The 21028-nt window shown below is 34.8% G+C and overlaps 1 protein-coding gene across 10 annotated transcripts in view; it reads right to left on the bottom strand.

The window, feature by feature from the left end:
* The window catches only part of mtus1b (microtubule associated tumor suppressor 1b), a 101303-nt gene that overhangs the window by 60671 nt on the left and 19604 nt on the right, over window positions 1-21028 (bottom strand). For 5 of the 10 annotated variants that reach the window (XM_073950015.1, XM_073950010.1, XM_073950018.1 and 2 more), the window contains 3 exons: window positions 11814-11960; window positions 9343-11722; window positions 5916-6054 (listed from right to left, as the gene is read on the bottom strand). In XM_073950015.1, the coding sequence (XP_073806116.1) occupies window positions 5916-6054; window positions 9343-11532 (2329 nt within the window). In that variant the 5' untranslated portion in view covers window positions 11533-11722; window positions 11814-11960. Of the gene's footprint in view, window positions 1-5915; window positions 6055-9342; window positions 11961-21028 lie in introns of all 10 variants that reach the window. The other 5 variants (XM_073949991.1, XM_073950002.1, XM_073949981.1 and 2 more) reach the window with 1 other exon arrangement.

Below are 21028 nucleotides of genomic sequence, written 5' to 3'. Positions count from 1 at the left end.
TATCAAATTATGTATATATTACTTGTAAACAACAATCTTGCATTTCATACAAAAAATAATAATAATTGCAATTAATTATGTACAGATATTTTTTGCATTTACCATTACTGCATTTATATTTGCTGTTCTGTTTAATTTTCTAGTAATTAAATAATCCTAAAAAAAAGTAATAATATTAAGCAAATTATATAAAAAAAATATTATGGTGATACTTGTTAAAAATATAGGGGGAAAATATTTCCATAAACTCATAATAAGACATTGCTAAACACTGCCAAAGTGTATCTTTGCAAATATATGATGTCATTCACTTATTTCCTTAAAATCAATTTTCAAAATACGAATACACACTACCTGGAAAATGTCATCTTAATTTTAACTAAAATTAGTTAAATCTATCAAGCCACATCATTACCGCATATCAAAACTTCATTACAATAGTATTTACACACTTTGCAAAACAAGAAGATAAAAGTAAATCTATCCTATTCTAAGTCTAACCATACAGCGGCCACTTCACCGCAAAACCTTTCTCCTGATTGGCTGCTATAAGATTTCAGAGCAAAAGTCACAGTGTGGGTCTGAGGACAAACAAAACGACGATTGTCCAAGAAGAATGTGACCTTCTCGTCTTAATTCAATTCCACTTTACATTGACACTGAAACAAACATACAGAATACAGCCTTTAAACGACATGCACCCAAACATATCCTTGCATTCACATGAAAAAAAGAAGAAACATGTAAATGATAAAGAAAAGAAGTTTTGACAGTAGAGAGTAAAGTAATGGGACGGTCCTGAACTTTCTTAAAGTGTCAAATTAATTAAATGAAATTAGTAGAAATTAATCGTGATTAATCGCATCCAAAATAAAAGTTTGTTTTGACATAATTTAAGTGTGTGTATTGTGTATGTTTATTATGTATATATAAATATAAAGGCTCGCATGTATGATATTATTCATATTTATATATAAAATAAATGTATATATTATAATTATACTATTATACTACATATATATAATTATACTAATTATAATATTATAAATAATATCATTTATGCGTACCTTTGTATATGTAAATATATTAGATTTACATTTTAATATATATATGTGACAAAATCGTTTTGTATAGTTATGTTTTTATGTATGTGTGGGTATCACATATACATAATAGATATACAGTATATAATACACACATCATTCAATCATTGATTTTCTTGTCGGCTTAGTCACTTTATTAATCCGGGTCACCACAGCGGAATATACCGCCAACTTATCCAGCATGTTTTTACGCAGCGGATGCTCTTCCAGCCGCAACCCATTTCTGGGAAACATCCATACACACACACATACACACACACTCATACGGACAAAATAGCCTACCCAATTTTTGGACTGTGGGGGAAAACCGGAGCACCCAGAGGAAACCCATGCGATCACAGGGATAATATGCAAACTCTTCACAGAAACGCCAACTGAGCCGGGTTCGAACCAGCGACCTTCTTTCTGTGAGGTGACAGCACTACCTACTGCGCCACTGCATCGTCTACACACACATGTATTATATTAAAACAAACATTGATTCTGGATGCGATTAACTGCAATTCATGTTTTCCCAGAAATTAGAAATGAGTAAATTGCACTCAAATATTTGTAGGTTTGTTAAACTTATTAGAAACAAGTAACATAAAATTCTAAGTTTTGTTGAAATTAATTAACTGTTGCTCTGTGTGCTTCTAGACTAATAAGTTAACTGATAAGGAGACACAAAAGTGTTATTTTGTGCTTTGTTGGGATCAGCTGAACTTTTTGATCGTTAAATTTGTAGGGTTAACATTGTAGTGAAAAGCTGAGGTTTGGGGATGGGCTGAAAAATATATAATATAATATATAATTTGACATATACTACATGATCAGCAACTACAGTGTATGCATTCAAGTGGATTAAAAAATAGATTATTTGACAGTTACATTGACAAGTTATTGCCAACTAACACTTAGTCAAACAGATTTAACTCCATGTGACATTTATGCAAAAAAAATGCATTTGTATTTGATATTCCAAATAAACTAATCAAAAATGTAACAGCGTTTACCAATGTTTTGACTAATGTGAACTTATCAGGCTTTACAGTGCTGCTCGATTATGAAAAAAAAATCATAATTATAATTATTTTGGGCAATATTGTAATCATAATTATTTAAAATGATTAAGAATGGGCCATATGATCAAATACACACACACACACACACACACACACACACACACACACACACACACACACACACACACACACACACACACACACACACACACACACATACACACACACTTCTTTTTTTTTTAAAGTTTTTAACTTTATAAAGAAATAACATTCTTGCAAAAAAATATGCTACAATGACAACAAAAGTTTAATAATCAAATAACTAATAAATAAATGAATAAATAAAATAAAAACTCTAAAAACAAGAAAATACATTTCAGCTCACATATACAAACAGGTGATACAGGTGCACATACACACACCACATCTTTTTTTCCATCTCCGAGACTGAGCGCAAATACAGAACAGCACAAGTTCTCTTTCGTGCTTTAAAAACACAAATAAATATAAACTTTAAAAAAAAAACAAGTGCATTCAATGCTGGTCACATGATTTTACTGATTTACTTGTGAAATTGGGCTTAGAGGAACAAATGCAGACTACAGGAAAGGGCAGCCTAGGCTTGTTATTAAATCGTACCCCTGCATACACCCAAGCAATAGTGTTTTCAAAATCACCGATTAACCCACCCATTATCTTCCCTAAACCCAACCGACAGTGTTTTCAAAAACGATCAAGAAAAAGAAAAGCCCTTTCGGCCGCCTTTTTAAAAAAAAAAGTTTTCAGATCTTACCACATTCTCCCCTGTTGTTTACTTGTTTATTTAATTTTTTTGCCTTTTGTTTTTGTCTTACCTGCTTTCTGGAAATGTTCCAGAACCTAAATTGTCGTGGTCAACTCCTGTCTGCATCACAAGTCCACCAACATTAATGGCAAGTCACTGGGCAAACTGGTAACAGCAGAAAAGCCATCCACACTGAGGTAAGCGGTCACCTGGTAGCAAATCATCACCCTGTAGCTCTCATTTTATAGACGAAATGCATCCATAGGCACTGTAGCTCTGGCTACATAATTCACGCTCTCCAGAAATGTAGATAAGGGGTACGTATCCACAATAGGCTTGTGTTGCCAGAGGGGGTGAAAGATAATGCAATAATTGTTTTATCTTGATTGTTGCTTTCAATATCATTGGATGCCAAAATCAAATCGAAAATGAATTTTGATTACACAGCCCTAATCCACATCCAATAAAAACAACAAAACATGTAAAAGCGAGAAAGGGACTTGTGACAGAAGAGGGTTATGTTAAGGGACAGTCCCAAACTTTTTCAAAACGTGTAGACACACACAAACACAAAAGAAGAATAAGAGAGAGAGAGAGAGAGAGAGAGAGAGAGAGAGAGAGAGAGAGAACGAGAACAGTGACACAAGTCTTTTTCTGACCAGAACAGAAAACTGCCTTAGGCTTCTCACACACACAGACATACACAAGACCGGATGGGAGGAGGGAAAAAAGAAAGAATGGCAAAGAGAGATGAATGGACAATGTAAGATAGGAAAGTGTTGAGTTAAGTGCGAAGTGTTCAACTCAAGTGTGTTATGGCTTTAAATGATGAACATGTGCTCACGAACAGAGCAGAGTTACGTAATGCCATGTTGAGTTTGGACAGAGAAGTGTTGAATTCTGCAGGCTTATTAACACCAGCTGCAGATTCAGACTCGCTCCAATGTAGACACACACGTGCTGGATTCACTCGTGAGGACATAAATCTAACACTTCTAACAGGTCTGTTTGCTAAACAGCAACCGTAAATCTTACACAAACTTGTTTATATAAATGCTAAAAACATCTTTATGATGACATAAGGACAAATTGACAAGTTAGTTTGTGACATATATTTAGTTTGTGCCTAAAAGTCTATTTTGCCTATTTAATATATATATGTATAAATAATTATTTTCTTTTCGGCTTAGTCCCTTTATTAATCAGGGGCGACACAGCGAAATGAACCGCTAACTTATCCAGCACATGTTTTACAATGCAGATGCCCATCCAGCTGCAACACATCATTGGGAAACACCAATACATTCTTATTCACACGCACATATACACATATATAAACAGTGCTTACTGTAGTATAACTAAGTACACACCATTTTGAAAATGAATATTTTTATTCATTGCTCAGTAGATAAATAGGCAATGTATTTGGGCGCATTTAAATATTTTTTTTATTAAACAGATATATTTACTAAAATAGTATTTCAGTCACTGAACATATTTAGAAATTGAAAGATAATACGATTAAATTCAAGCAAAACACTGAAGAAAATACAAAATTTCAATAATTGTTTTCATTTTTTTTTTTTTTGCTTCTCTTGATTTTTCCTCTTTTTAAAATTTTTAATATTTTTCTATAACATATAAATTTGGATGTACTGGTTTTTGGACCATTATCGAACCGTTTTGGACCAAACTAATGTATTTGCATAAATATAATATTGTATAGCTTCCTATTAAAAATATGAATTCAAAAGATAGATTTGTGAAGAGTGTACATGCTGAGCACTGTATATATATATATATATATATATATATATATATATATATATATATATATATATATATATATATATATATATATATATATATATATATATAATGAAGATGTCAGTTATTAAACAAAAAAAGCTACAATAATAATATTATAAAAATATAAATACACACTAAAGTTAAGTTTTATTATGGTTTTTTTCTGCTTTCCGAGAGTGCCTTTATTTTATCATTTGTGTGTGTATGTGTGTGTGTGTGTGTGTGTGTGTGTGTAATCTGTCAAGATTTAGACAGTTTGTTTCTAAAATCAAAAGTTAAAATAATATTATTCATTTGAAATGCAAATATTTCTTAATAATAAAACTGTTTGCTGATACTTTTGATAATTTTTTTCCGAGAGGAAATAAACAAATTCTTAATAATTTACAACTTTTCAATGGTAGTATAAACGACAAAAAACTAAACAAAATGGTAGCAAATTACAACTTATAATAAACAAACAAACAAACAAATAAACAATTATTATTTTTTTAAATATATAAAATAAATGTACATAACTAATTCTAATTATTAACTCATTTTAAATAGCCTTGTGAGTAATCAAATATGCTATATATATTTATATTAGGGCTACACAATATATCATTTCAGCATCGATATCGTATATTGTAATGTGGATCTGCAACATAGTCAGGATTATAGTTGACCAGAAATGACAGTCAACACCATAGTGGAGTCATTTTAAATTTTAACCTTCAAGTGAAAGTTTATTGTTCACATGTGTCTTTAAGAATTTTTAGCAAACTTAAACATTTGAGTACAATAACTTAAACATTTGTAGCTTAAAGTTTAATATATACTCAATTCTACACAGTAATCTTAATCTTTACAAGCTATTCAAGTCACCTGATTAATATTGCAATGTCAGTTTTTTACACGCAGCCCTAATATATATAAACAGTATGATACATGTATAATACATTATGCTATAATAGAAGTATAAGACAATCAAAATAAAGTATAATTTAGTCAGAAAGATTTAGATTTTCTTCACTCCATCACTGTTACCTCAGCTTTGACAGTGAAGCAGGAAAAATCTCACTTCCAACATCAGTATAAGCTTACAGGAAACATGACACTCAACAAAAGTAATCTAGAGTCTCTTCCACTATAGCGTTCGCTCACTCTACTTCCTTAGACAACACCATAGAGATTTAGTTAGTACATGCGGCGTATTAAACAAGCAAAACTCACCAGCCGGCTGCAGCACTCGGCCTCCCGCTGGACCCAGACTACCTGTGGGTCGGTTTGAGGGCTTCGGTCTGCCTTCTGGAGACCCAGAGCTGGATGTACTGTTAGTCCCAAGAGATGGTCCCAGGTTGGAGGACACAGTCTGGAGAAAGAGACGCTGGTTAGTGACAGCATCCCAAGAGAAAGACCCTAATTCTGGCTGCCGCAGGGTGACCATAGTGTTCGCCATTCCTCAAAACAGACAGAAAATGTGCAGTGGTAATAAAGAGAGAGAGGAGAAGTGGAGGGAGGAGCAGAGGAAAGAGGAGGAGAAACAAGACTCGCCCACTCCAAAAAGCAGAAGAAGAAAAAAAAGAAGCAAAGGGGAAAACGTTTCTATTGTGTGTTAATTCCCTCAGGGCTACTGATGCCAGGACCAGCCCAGATCTTTTCCTTTTCTCCACCTCGCTTTTTTTTTTTGACTCCACACACACACATGGTGTGAGTTTGTGGAAAGATTTTGTTGACTGAATCAGTGTGTTCATAAGAGTGAGTCAGACTCCTCTTAGGAATGTTTCCCTGCTTGTACGACTCTTTTTCCCTCCAAGACAGTTGTTTCATTGGCAAAAACACCTCATTCATGTTCTTTAGCTAAGCTGAAAAAGCCTATAAAGTGAGATAGAACTGGCATTAAAACATCTTGAAACAATTTAAATTCAAAACAGCTAATAATACCAAGGGAAAATATCAAATTAAGCTAAATAAAAAATAAACATATAAATAAATAAATAAAAGTAGGAATAAACATATAACAAATAATAAATAAATATATAATATATATTCATAATATTCATATATATATATATATATATATATATATATATATATATATATATATATATATATATATTTTTTTTTTTTTTTTTAAACAAAAATAACAAAAGCTTCAATGACACATTCATATAAACTACCCAGGCTCATTCGGAAAATGTACCTCTATATACATTTCTGGAGACCAGCAAATACGTCATAGGAGCTAAGTTTTTTTGCAGTTTTTGTTTTTGCGAATGCACCAGAGGCCGCTGTGTACGCTTTTTATGTTCTCAACTTTCTCTCTCGAGTGCCATTTGCGCCTGCTGTTCTCTTTTAAATCCACCAGCGGTCACTGTTGACTGATTGTTTGACTGACTGAATGACCGATTGACTGATCCACACTCCGCCTTCCCTAAACCCAACCAATAGTATTTTAAAAAGCACAGACTGACCCGCCCACCCACTTCCCTAAAGCCAACCCAAAAACTTAAAAAGCAATCCAGAAAAATAAATAAAGAAATAAATAAAGCCTTCGCCTGGTTTTTACCATGTTTTACCACATTCTCGCCCTGTTATTTACTTTTTTGGCTTCTGTTTTTGTCATACTCGATTTCTGGAACCATTTTTCAACAGACTCGAACTCCGTAATCGTGGTCATCTCTCTCAGTCTCAAGTGAGAGTCTCAAGTCCACCGATGTACATGGCAAGCTAACTGGACAAACTGGTATCAGAGAGAAAGCCGTTCATATTAAGGTAAAGGCTGATTTATACTTCTGCGTCAAGCGCGCTGCCTAAGCGTGGATGCATAGCCCTGGCCGAGGCCGTCGGCAACGCTGACGCGCACCTTTAAAAAAATGTAATTACATGTTGCGACGACACGTAGTGCAAGCTTTGTGATTGGTCGGCTTGGTAGCGCTGACGAGTGTGGGCGGGGTGAGAGTCACGTGAGCCTTATTGAGCGAGTGTTTACAAGTGTCGAGTCCCGTGAAGGAGCTCTAGATGGAAACTTTTGTTTTGTGTTTACCTCATGGTTAAAGTTGTTGCACATCCGCCAGTTCCCGCTTTAAAAAGAGCGAGTTTAAGCCACTTGTACATTAAGGTAGCATTCAGAAAAAACAAAACACCAGTGAAGAAACCTGACACAGAGTAACATAAACACCTACTGCTAGTGTTTTGGAAGTGTTTTTGCAGAGCAACAGAAACAGCATGCAGAAGTATAAATGCACGGCTACGCGCATTGCATGCGTCATGGGCTATGCCAATCACTCAATGTAAAAGTATATATTAGGCTTAAGCGGTCGGCTGGCAAGCCTGAAAAGGAACAGTGTCATATCACCCCGTAGCATTCATTTTAAAAACTAAATGGAGCCATACATAATCCTGGCTACATATTTCGCCATGTCCAGAAACGTATATAGGGCTGCTTTTTCCGAACAAGTCTGTGTTGTCCATAAATAAATTCAAATAAATATAATTTTTTTTTACAAAAAAAAAATCTAATAATATTGACCAACTGACCAATAAATAAGTAAATAATTACATACTAATTTTAATACTAATAAGACTTACAGTAAATAAACATAAAACTTGACTTAAGGTATAATTAAACATAATATACATATATTTTTTAAATAAAATGTCTTATCTAGTCAAAATAATAATTAGATTAACTAGCTTTACTCTGAAAAAGCCAGGGAAGTGTTAGAGGGAACCGGTGTTTAAAGTTCTTGGAGGTTTGCTCACAGTTATAGTAAAGCAGAAACATGCGAAAGCATTTATGTACAATTACGTAATCGCTCTGACATTCTGTAAGAGTCTGGACAGTGAACAGATGTAGAAAACAAGGTGCTGATGGACAAATGGGTATATGTGTTCGTCTCTAATCGCAGTATTTACATTCTAAAAATGTTCTGAGATCTTTTAACATTTGGTTAGACTGAAGCTAATAACACATTTAAGCCTGAATAACAGCATAGCAGACTCATGTGATGACACGTATAGAGCTGGACTAGTTAAAGCTGTTTTAAACATGAGGAGTTTGAATCAGACAGCTGATTAGAGTATAAATATAAGCATAATATTGAATATTGTTTTTTAATAACACACTTTATAAGATTTAAATGTAATTTAAATAACTAATAAAAATAATAAAAAAATAAAATTTTAATAAACATTAATCATTTACATGTAATTAATTAAAAACCTATGCAAACTATACATGTAAAAAATTATGAATAAATAAAATAAACTTGCTGAAGTACTTGCAGCGCGGCGCATCTGCTCTGGTGTGGGCGTCGAGGAGGACTTGAAATCAAGTTAACTTTATGGTAATGAGCTATGACACTGTTCGGCAGCAAGCAATCAAAATGAAGTAGTCCACCGTTTGAGAGGAGTTCAGAGAACACAGACCTACGAACTTTGGTTCCGACCACAGTTGTTCCCAGGGGTTTGATTATTGCGGTTGCCGGATTTTCAGTTATTGATAATTGCGACGACGCAGGGCCCCCCTAATCACGCGGGTCCCCCCGGGGTCCCACGGTCCACGCCACTGGTATTAATGTCAAGCCCTGGTTATAACAATTCTTTATTAAACGGCAGTTGAGAAAAGGGTAAACAAGTGAACAACCGAATCACTAACCTTACTGGGGCTCTTAGAAGTCTCTTTCTCAAGCTGAGGCTCTCCTTCATCTTTAAAATCAGTTGAAGAAGCAGATTCTGACTTCATTGTTGCTTCTCTTCCTTGTGTCGGCAAAAATAAAGTGTTTGCATCATTCTCCCCATCACCACTCGAGACAACTTCAGCACTCCTTGTTTCATTCCCTCTTGTGTGGTTTGATGATGATCTGCTTCTTTTTCCTACAGCTTTATCTTCCACTTTCCTGCTCTCATGAACGTTCCCACTTCCTGACTGAACAGTGTTTGTTTTCAGGGGATTGGCTGATCTTGGTGAAGAAGCAGCCCTGGAGATGATCTTGGCTTTTACGTTCCTCAAGTCTGGCCTGGGGAACCTTTTCGCCTCAGGTTTTGTGGCTTTGGTCTGGATAGGCTTGACTAGAACATGACCTGCCAAATCATTGATCTTTTTTGCTGTAGACTTTGGCTGATTGTCCTCTTTTGAGCAGGAAGAAGCTACTTTTTTGGTACCTATTATAGCAGTGGAGGTTTTATTAGCTTGTGAATTTTCAGGAGATGCTATTGTTTCTTTGAATTGAATTGCACCAGCGGAGGATTCTTCTTTATTGGGGACAGCTTCATTCACTGTAGCCATTTTAGACACGTTTTCTGGTTGGTCTTTGGGTTTTGGCTGGTTGCTCTCTTTTAAGAGGGAAGAAGCTGCATTTTTGGTACCCGTTATGTTATTATCCTCTGGATTTTCCGGAGACATCATTGTCTCATTGATAATATTGGTTTCTTGGATGGACTCAACGGAGGATTCTCCATTTTCATGGACAACCTCCATGTTTTGTTCAGCAAAAGTAGCCAGTTCTGATTGTTGACCATTAGCTTTTGGCTGGTTGTCATCTTTTGAGCAGGAAGAAGCTATCTTTACAGTACCAATTATAGGAGTAGAGGTTTTATTAGCTTGTGATTTTTTAGGAGACACCATTATTTCTTTGAATGGAATTGGATCAATGGAGGTTTCTCCCTTTTTGTGGACAACTTTATTATTGGATTCATTCCCAGCAGCCATTTTCAACATGGGTTTTGGCTGGTACTCCTCTTTTAAGAGAGAAGAAGCTGCATTATTGGAATCCTTGTTTTGAGTAGACACCATTGTCTCATTTATAACATTGGTTTCTTGGATGGACTCAGTAGAGGAATACCCTTTTTCATGTACAACCTCCATATTGAGTTCCACTGTCTCATTTATAACATCAGTATCTTGAATTGCTAAAGGCAACTCGACAAAGTATTCCTCTTTTTTGTGGACAACCTCTATGTTGGGTACAATACAAGTAACCATTTCTGATTGTTGGCCATTAGCCCTTGGCTGATTATCATCTTTTGAGACTGATAAGCAAGAAGTTACATTTTTGTTATCTGCTATGAGACTGGAGACTTCATTAGTTTCTGTACCTTCAGAAAACACCCCTGTCTCCCTCATAACATCCATATCTTGAATTGCTAAAGGCGACTCAACAGAGTCTTCCCCTTTTTTGTGGACAACTTCCTCATTGGGTTCAAACACCACATCCATTTTAGAGACGTCTTCTGGATGTTCATCAGAGTGTTGCTGGATGTCATCTTTTAAGATGGATCTGGTACCTATTATGAAACTGGAGACATTAATATCCTCAGAACTTTCAGGTGACGCAAATGTCTCATTCACAACATCAATTTCTTGAATGGCTAAAGAGACTTCCCCTTTTTCGTAGACAACTTCCCTGTTGGTTTTATTCAACAAACACCCTTTAGACACATCCGATTGCAGGTCCTCAGATGTGTCTTGTAAACCAGTGTTTGGTATTGCCACTTGAGATACAGTGGAGCCCTCCAGAGCTGAAACTCCAACTTGGCTCTTCATCATCACTTCTACCGAAACTAAAGAAAGAAAAGAGTCTTCTTCTTCCTCCTCATCTTTGGTGTCATCGTCACCGTTTTCTGAAGAGCACAAGGATGTATCATCGCCATCAGTTTGACTGACCTTCTGCGATACCACCGAAGTTACATTATGGTTGTCGTTGTCAGTCCAGCAGTCCTCATTAGCATCCAGATAGACTGACACAGAGTTGTCGTTGTCCTCTGCATAGTCTGGTCTGCAGTCTGGGCTCTGTATGCCTGAATCATCACTGTTGGCCATTACTTTTCCCATCTCCGCCTCAGGCATGTCCACATCCAGAGGACTATCGGTTCTGACACTGCTCAGACTACTCAAGCTGCGCACGGAGTCAGGTGACGTCTCACCTCGGTCATACAGGAGAGAAATCGATGACGAGGACAGGGAGGAAGACTCAGAGTTGAACGCAATGTTATTGTGCTCATTACTGCGTAACAGGAGACACAATTCATGCTGAGGTCTGTTGGGAAGCACAGGAGGTGGAAGCTCAGATATGTTTGTTGGTAGTTCCATGAGGTACGAGGATTGAGATTTAATCATACAGCCCAAACCTCCATAGCTAGATCCAATTTGCTGATGGACTGGAAATACTCCACTTTGTAGAAGAAGGGATTAAGGTGTTTCTCATCATAGAAAGGCTACTTCTTTGATCGTTCAGACGATGGCACCCATGACTTTGCTGACACTCTTTAATGGCTCTGTGAATTAAGAAAAGACAGCACATGTCAATTGTGTTTAATGGGTTTAACTTTTAACCTAATCCTATTGAAGGCTATGGGGTCTGCGTAAATGTTTGGAGAAAATAAATGTAAAAACTTATTAATTTTCCTTCGGATTAGTCGCTTTGTTCATCAGTGCTCGCCACAGCGGAATAAACTGGCAACTTATCCAGCATATGTTTTACACAGCGGATGCCCTTCCAGCTGCAACCCAATACTGGGAAACACCCATACACTCTCACATCCACACACATACACTATGACCAATTTATTTTTTTCAATTCACCTATAGCGCATGTCTTTGGACTGTGTGGAAAAACGAAGCACCCAGAGGAAACAGACACAAACTTGGCTGGGACTCAAACCAGCGACCTTCTTGCTTAAATGTACAATCGAATGACACAATTTAGCTTAAATAATGTCAAATAAGCATATGTTTTATTAAGAATTAATTAATAAACAAATACTACCACAAAAGACGGTCTAAAACAACTAAAATAATCAAAATTGTAATAATAAAATGAAAAATAATAAATAAATTAATTAGATTACATTTAAAAATAAATTAATCAAACATTGATAAAATATTAAATTAACCAAACAAATGAATGACACAATTAGAATCATTTAGTAATTATAATAATTCTAAAATAATGACCATGAAAAAATATTAAATTACATAAAAAAACAATCATTTAAAACACAATAACAAAAATAAATAAATAAAATAAAACAAAATACAAGACAATGTATGACAAACATGTAGTTAAAATAATAAGTAAATGTGCAAATAAACAAGTAACAATTGCACTACAACTACATACTGTAAATATATAGCTGAAGTCAGAATTATTAGCCCTGTCTGAATCTTTTCCCCCCAATTTCTGTTTAACGGAGAGAACATTTTTTCAACCCATTTCTCAACATAATAGTTTTAATAACTCATTTCTAATAACTGATTTACTTTATCTTTGCCATGATGTCAGTACATAATATTTTACTAGATATTGTTCAAGACACTTCTATATAGCTTAAAGTGACATTCAAAGGCTTTTATTATATAACGATGTTTGTTCTGTAGACTATCGAAACAATACATAGCTTAAAGGGGCTAATAATTTAGATTTAAAAATCAAATTTTTTATTTAAAAAAAGTGCTTTTATTCTAGCCGTAATAAAACAAATAAGGCTTTCTTCAGAAGAAAAAATATTATCAGACTTACTGTGATCATTTCCTTGCTCTGGTAAACATAATTTGGGAAATATCAAAAAACAAAAAAAAATTAAATAAAGAGGGCTAATAATTCTGACTTTAACTGTATATGCAATAAGGTAATATCATAAAAGCCAAATATTTTTCAAATAATGTTTCAGCTTCCCTTTTTTTGGAGTTTAAATAGTTCTTAAGTCCAGAATCTCTATAGATGCCCTTGTTGTAGGGAGATGAAAAAACAGAGCACTACTGCTCCCTACTGGCAAGCTCTCATAAAAGTCTTTTTCTATGCAGGGAAAGTCAAGAAAGGTAAGCTTTTATATGCAAGTAATTGTGTTTTTATTATAATAATGTGAAGTTGTTTGTTTAATAAGCGTTGTATTCTATTTTTGCATATTTTTGTCAAGGACTTTTATTTTGGTGCTGTGTCCCCAAAGAAGGAGGATGTGTGTGTGTAGAGTGTGTGTAGAGTGTGATGGACTTGGACTGGAGACTCCTGTCGATTTTCTACCCAGTTTTAGGAGTTTTGCTCAGTAAAATAGTTAGTCATCGGTATATTAAAGTCCATCGTCTTTATTAACATTCCCCTACTGGCAGCCAAAACTCCACGCCTTGCAATAACATTCATTGCAGTAATTCATTAAATGTCCTCCTGTATCTCTCTTGTTTTGTTAATGAAAATGGTTAGGCTGCTTTGATAAAGGAAACACTTGTTTATACCAGCCTGCATGGACATGTCACCTTGTATTTTATTTATTTTAAAGTTTAGACACCCATGATCATCTTGCGCCTGCGTTAAATCTGCATTATGTCAGTCACACTTTGCAACTAAATGTGGGTGATAATATAGGCCAGACAAAAGCTAATTAAAGAAGAAGGCTTTTATTTTGATATTCAGGCCATTTTGTGGCACATGCAAGGCAATAGTGAATGTTACTGCCACAATGGTGTCCTTGTGTTTCCAGACAAATGCTAAACGGTCCAATCCAAGAGTCCAATTGTTCTGCTCACAAAAACCATTTAATGAATACACCAGAGGTCATCTTTTAACACAAAGAACAGGCTGATTTCAAGCCGGAGGAGGAGTGGGAGGTAAAATGCGTCTATGCTAGTTGGTGGATTGCCTCATGACATGGCAAAAATATAAGCATTATTTAGCAGTATTTAATTAAACTGCTAATATCAACAATGCTTCAAAAACAAAACATCAAATCATTTTCAAAGCTAATTTCATGTTTCTTAATTGCTATTAAATATAATAGACTTGCTGAATATTAGCCTAACTCATTTCTAATAACTGATTTCTTTTGTCTTTGCCATGATGACAGTACACAGTATTTGGGTATTTTTCAAGATAATACTATTAGTATAATAAGTCCAATTTAAAGCCAATTTGTTTACGTCAACTAGGCAAGTTATGGTAATTAGGCAAATGACTGTATAACTTGAATACAATTTACATTTAAAAAACAGTTCTTAAGTCAGAAAACATGCTTTAAACTACTAATATTTTACAATAATTCTTCATTCTGATCAACCTAAATAAGGCTTTTTGAATTTGAACATTTTTTATTTCAATCTGTTCACAATGTAAAATCAAAGTATCTTCTTCATTTTGCAAACATGGAAACGATGCATTCAGATGACTTTTAAATATAAGCTACAAAACCCTTTCATTAACAATAATGAGGCAAAACTTTCAAGCACAAAGAGAATCTTTTTTTAGCAATCTGTTATACAGACTGCTGTATAGTATGGAATCTTTGAATATACAGTTCTTCGAGCTCGATTGGCAACATATTTGTTCACAAATTTGTTAGCCAAACAACTGAGAGAATATTTCAAAAAGCAAATGCCAAGAACATGATGTCTTTATTAGGTAAAATTCTGTCTGATCCCGCTCATGTTTCATTTAGGGAGTTTCACCTTCTGCCTTCAAACAGAAGACTAACAGTCCCACATGCTCCAGTGAACGGATCACAGAAATATTTTGTTTATTAGATTATATAATCAAATGTGGGGGTAAGCTTTGTGTGTTCTATAAATGTGGAAATGTAAACTTTGAACCTGTATTGCAGATCATTGTGTATTTTGTTATTATAGTTTAAAGGTAATTGTTAGTTTGGTGTGTACTGAATGTGGAATACAAAACAGTGGAAGCTTTTTTCTGTGAATTGTTGCATGAATTATGGGAATAACTTCCATTACACTGTAACAGTGAACAGTTAAAAAATCTGACATCCAATGTCAAAAGGCAGCATGTTGAAGCTTAAAAATAACTTACAGCAGACCATTAATTACCATAAATATGATCAATATATTATCAATATTACAGACATGTTGAAGATGCTGGGTTCCACATAATTGATTTGTGTTGGGACAACATGACTGTATTAAGTTAACTTGTTAGTTTTTACAAATGTAAGTGAATTGAACATAAAACAATTAAGTTGTTCCAAAAAACTTAAGAATTGTGTTGTTTCAGCTCATATTAAATAAGTAGTTTGAACAAACAAACATTTTTTTTAGAGTGTGAGGAATACAAAGAGAAGATAATCTTAGGGTGTCTACAGATGTTTAATAGTTTTTATTACCAATTCACATGAAAATGTATTGCTAGCAAACACAATTAATTCTACATATGGTTTATGAGGACTCTCCAAAGGCTCTAAAAACTGCTTATACCCTACCGTAACACAACTCTTACAAGAAACTAGTGGTATATTATTTAAATGTCAAAGTATGATTTTTAACCATATGGAATTATGAGGACACAAATCATGTCCTCATAAACCACCTTAAAGGGATAGTTTATATGAAATTTTACTCAGTATTTACACTACCTCAATTGGTTCCAGATTGTCATGAGTTGCTTTCTTCTGTTGAACACTAACTAACTATTGACTTCCATAGTAGGAAAAACAGACACTATGGAAGTTAATAGTTATCCAATATTTTTCCAAATATCTTCTTTTGTGTTAAGCAGAATAAAAAAACTCATAAAGGTTTGAAACAAGTAAAGGGTGAGTAAATTATGACAGTTAACATTTTAAGGTGAACTATCCCTTTAATAGAGTACAACTAGGTCATATCCATGTCATTATACAATTTTAGATAGATAGATAGATAGATAGATAGATAGATAGATAGATAGATAGATAGATAGATAGATAGATAGATAGATAGATAGATAGATAGATAGATAGATAGATAGATAGATAGATAGATAGATAGATAGATAGATAGATAGATAGATAGATAGATAGATAGATAGATAGATAGATAGATAGATAGATAGATAGATAGATAGATAGATAGATAGATAGATAGATAGATAGATAGATAGATAGATAGATAGATAGATAGATAGATAGATAGATAGATAGATAGATAGATAGATAGATAGATAGATAGATAGATAGATATATAGAGGCAGGCAGGCAGACTGACTGACTGACCGACTGACTGACTGATTGATTGATTGATTGATTTTTTACATGCCCTGCCAAAATGTTCTCTGGTCCCCAACCAAAATAATTCTTGTCACATATACTGTTAAAAAGCCAAATATATGTTAAATAACACACCTTTTTTTAAACAAACAGTGTCTATATATTTTGAAATGACAAACACTAACAGCACAACAGTCTATCCAGGTTGAAGTTCCCAGATCATCAGTTAACTATCCAGGTATAGTACGTATTTGCCATTTCGAAGGAACAAGACAAGCTACTTTTCATGTCTGTATGTGCAAGATATACTTGCATATTTACCATACAGATAGACTAGTAACCTTCACTCGTTCTCTGTATCAGAGAGATTTTAATTCATAGAAATTTAATTCCATTAAAAGTAGTTGTGTGCGTAAAAGGTGGATTCTTTTTTAAATAAATTCCAACTGTAAAAGTAAAAAAATACACATTTAACACATTTAATAAAACACACTTTTTATAAACCAAAGCCAGCAGCACTGTATATCACTGTACATTCCCACTGTATGTATCAGTGCTATATTATGTAACAATGTGTTGCCTTCTATACGGTGATCAACAGTGAGATACGGATGATGAATTACATGACCCTGCATCTCTAAGCATGTGTAACATGGGTTGTCGAAGGCCACTTTAATCTTCTGACATTGATAATTACACTTGATCTAACATCTCTGTGTTCCCAGATTATCAGAGCAATGAGAGCCTGACTGGGAAAGTGAGAAAGTCTTAATGCAGTAATGATTCTTGCTGTGTTACGTCAGTTCTTACATCCGGGCAGGGTGATTGAGATTAAAGAAAATCTTAGATTGGATTGGGTTAACAAAGGTGGGGAAATGTCACATTTCTCGGACATGGTTTCCTTACACCAGACAGATTTGCATAGTCTTCTACACATTTTCAGGCACACGCACACAAAGTGTTGGATAACAAAAAAAAAAAAAAAAAAAAAAAAGGAGAACAAGTCCTGCGGTGCTGCACTGCATGCCTGTCAACTGAAATAACTTGGAGCGGACATCACACTGGGACAGAAGAATCCTGAATCTCAAAGCTTGAGATACATAAATCTCAAAGAACTTCTTTTAAATGATTAATTATTGAAAATCCTAAGCACTACATTATGAATATTAATCCATGAGGCGACATTTATTTGACCAAATATATAGTAAAATTATTACAATGTTTACTTTAATGTTATTTACTCTGGTGATGGCAAAACTTCTCAAAATGTCAGTGAAACCATAAAACCATAAACCATAAAACAATGTATCATTCCTGAATAAGAGTACATTTATTTTTTTTTTAAATGTACTGATCATAGGTTTGTCTGGTAGTTTGTCCTCAAATACAAGAACAAGTGTTTATATTTTACTTAATTGTTTTATTTATTCATTTTTATACTTTTTAGTTGTTTATTTCTAGTTTCATCTAAATAGGACAATTCATAATTCAAAAAATTCACCACTATAGATATTATTTATTTGAATTGTTCATACTTTATTATTTGAAATTTTACAGAAAACAGCTTGGACAATTTATATTTGATTTTGTGTTCTGTAGATTAAAGTAAATCTTTGTCATCGGATGACAGTAACAGTGAAAATATAAAATTTACATACACAAATTTACAAAATTTACAAGTACATACTTAACATTTACAAAAACATAAATGCACACATACAGTGCATTCGGAAAGTATTCATAGTGCTTCACTTTTTCCCACATTTTTTATGTTACAGCCTTCTTCCAAAAATGGATTAAAATCATTTATTTCTTCAAAATTCTACACACAACACCCCATAATGACAATGATTTTTTGAAATTATTGCAAATTTATTAAAAATAAAAAAACCTGAAAAATCACATGTACATAAGTATTCACAGTCTTTGTTGTGAAGCTCTAATTTGAGCTCAGGTACATTCTGTTACCACTGATCATTCTTGAGATATTTCAGCAGCTTAACTGGAGTTCATCTGTGGTAAGTTCAGATGATTGGACATGATCTGTTTGTCTGTAGATCTCCAAGACAGAATTATCTCAAGGCACAAGGTTGAGGAAGGTTACAGAAACATTTCTGCTGCTCTGAAAGTTCCAATGAGCACGGTGGCTTCCACCATCCATAGGTGGAAGATGTTTGGAACCATCAGGACTCTTCCTAGAGCGGGCCGGCCATCTAAGCTTAGTGATCCGAGAAGGGCCTTAGTCAGCGACGAGATCTATAACCTGATGTTCACTCTGTCTGAGCTCCAGAGTTCTTCTGTGGAGAGAGGAGAACCTTACAGAAGGACATCCATCTGTGCAGCAATCCACCAATCAGGCCTGTATGGTAGAGAAGCCAGACGGATGCCACTCTCGGCCTGGAATTTGCCAAAAGGCATCTGAAGGACTCTCAGACCATAAGAAACTAAATTCTCTGGTCTGATGAGACTAAAATTGAACTCTTTGGAGTAAATGCCAGGCGGTATGTTTAGAGAAAACCAGGCATCGCTTATCATCAGGCTAATACCATCCCGACAGTAATGCATGGTAGTTGCAGCATCATGCTGTGGGGATGTTTTTCAGCAGCAGGAACTGGAAGACTAGTCAGGATAAATGGAAAGATGAATGCAGCAATCTACAGAGACATCCTGAATGAAAACCTGCTTCAGAGTGCTCTTGACCTCAGACTGGGGCGACAGTTCATCTTCCAGCAGGGCAATGACCCAAAGCACATCATCAAAATATCAATGGAGTGGATTAACCACAACTCTGTGAATGTCCTTGACTGGCCCAGCAGGAGCCCAGACCTAAATCCTATTGAACATCTTGAGAGATCTGAAAATGGCTGTAGACCGTCGCTTCCCTTCCAGCCTAATAGAGCTTGGAAGATACTCCAAAGAGGAATGGGCAAAAATTCCTAAAGACAGGTGTGCCAAGCTTGAGCCATCATATTCAAAAAGGCATGAGACTGTAATTGCTGCCAAAGGTGCATCATCAAAGTATTGAGCAAAGGCTGTGAATACTTATATACATGCGATTTGTTCAGGGTTTTTTATTTTTAATAATTTGCAAAAATTTCAAGAAATGTTTTTTCACATTGTCATTATGGGGCATTTTGTGTAAAATTTAGAGGAAATAATTGAATTTTATCCCTTTGGAATAAAGCTGTAACATAAAAAAATGTGGAAAAAGTAAATACTTTCCGGACTTGCTAAGAATACTTTCCGGATGCACTGTGCATGCAAGTAAACCTAATTATTAAACTTATTAACAAAAAATAAAATAATAATAAATAAACAAATAAACAAACAAACAAACAAACAAACAAACAAATAATAATAATAATGTGACTAAATCCACCCAGTTTAGAATTCTGAAGTGGTACATGGTTTTGAATCACAGTAATGCTCGCTGTTTGACATCACACTAGGGAAAGCTTGACATCAACCCACTTTTTTATTACTAGTCTGTCCACCAGCCCTCTGGGCAAAAAGAACAATGAAGCGAAGGGTAGCTAATGCGTCCTTCCCTGACAGAACGAACCAGAGAATAAATGTGATGTGCCAGGACTGAACTAAGTGGATTTCTAGAACACTCCTAAGGCTCCAAGGCTCCGGTAACAATACATAACGAACCATGAACTTATATAATCAATATTAAGCAGTTTCAATATCAGAAACTTAACCCAGGACTTGTTACATCATGACCTTCCACAGAGTCACAGTGTTTCTTTGTCAATGTGATACACAATACATTTGCTACTCCCAAATCTAACATTCAACCTCTATAACCTACAGAATACCTGATCAAATATCCACACAACAGCATCTTCAGGATGACATATAGTACCTGCATAATTCCCCAGGACAATGTTCATATTTTGGGACCTGCAGTCATTCTGTAACACGGTTTTTAGTAATTAGGTGCATACTCCCATTAAGATGGAATCATGATGATGACCTAGAATGGAAATATTTCAGCATGTGAGAGTGAAAGTCTGCTATGCCCTCTGAAAACACCTACACATTAACTGACAGAGCTCTTAGCATTTATTAGCATCTTAGCAACTATTCCTGGCCACTTATAGCATTGTTAGAAATCAAACTGCTTTAAATAATAACATATTATACTAACCTTCCAGTCCTATGACTTAAAGCCTGTGCGGACAGCATTCAGCTTTAAATATGACTTGAATAAATAACATACGTTAATAAGGTGGCCAGTTACACTTCCATATAAATGTCATTCATTCTGAGATGCAGTGTGTGTGATTACGCAACAGTGTCTCAGTTTTCATGCTGCATGGTTTCTCTCTCTACTTCTCATTCTAATGGCACTATTCTCCAGTTTCCCAATATGAACA

Source organism: Danio rerio, chromosome 1, assembly GCF_049306965.1.
Source record: "Danio rerio strain Tuebingen ecotype United States chromosome 1, GRCz12tu, whole genome shotgun sequence".
Lineage (NCBI taxonomy): Eukaryota > Metazoa > Chordata > Actinopteri > Cypriniformes > Danionidae > Danio > Danio rerio.
This window is presented reverse-complemented; position numbering and strand designations above follow the sequence as displayed.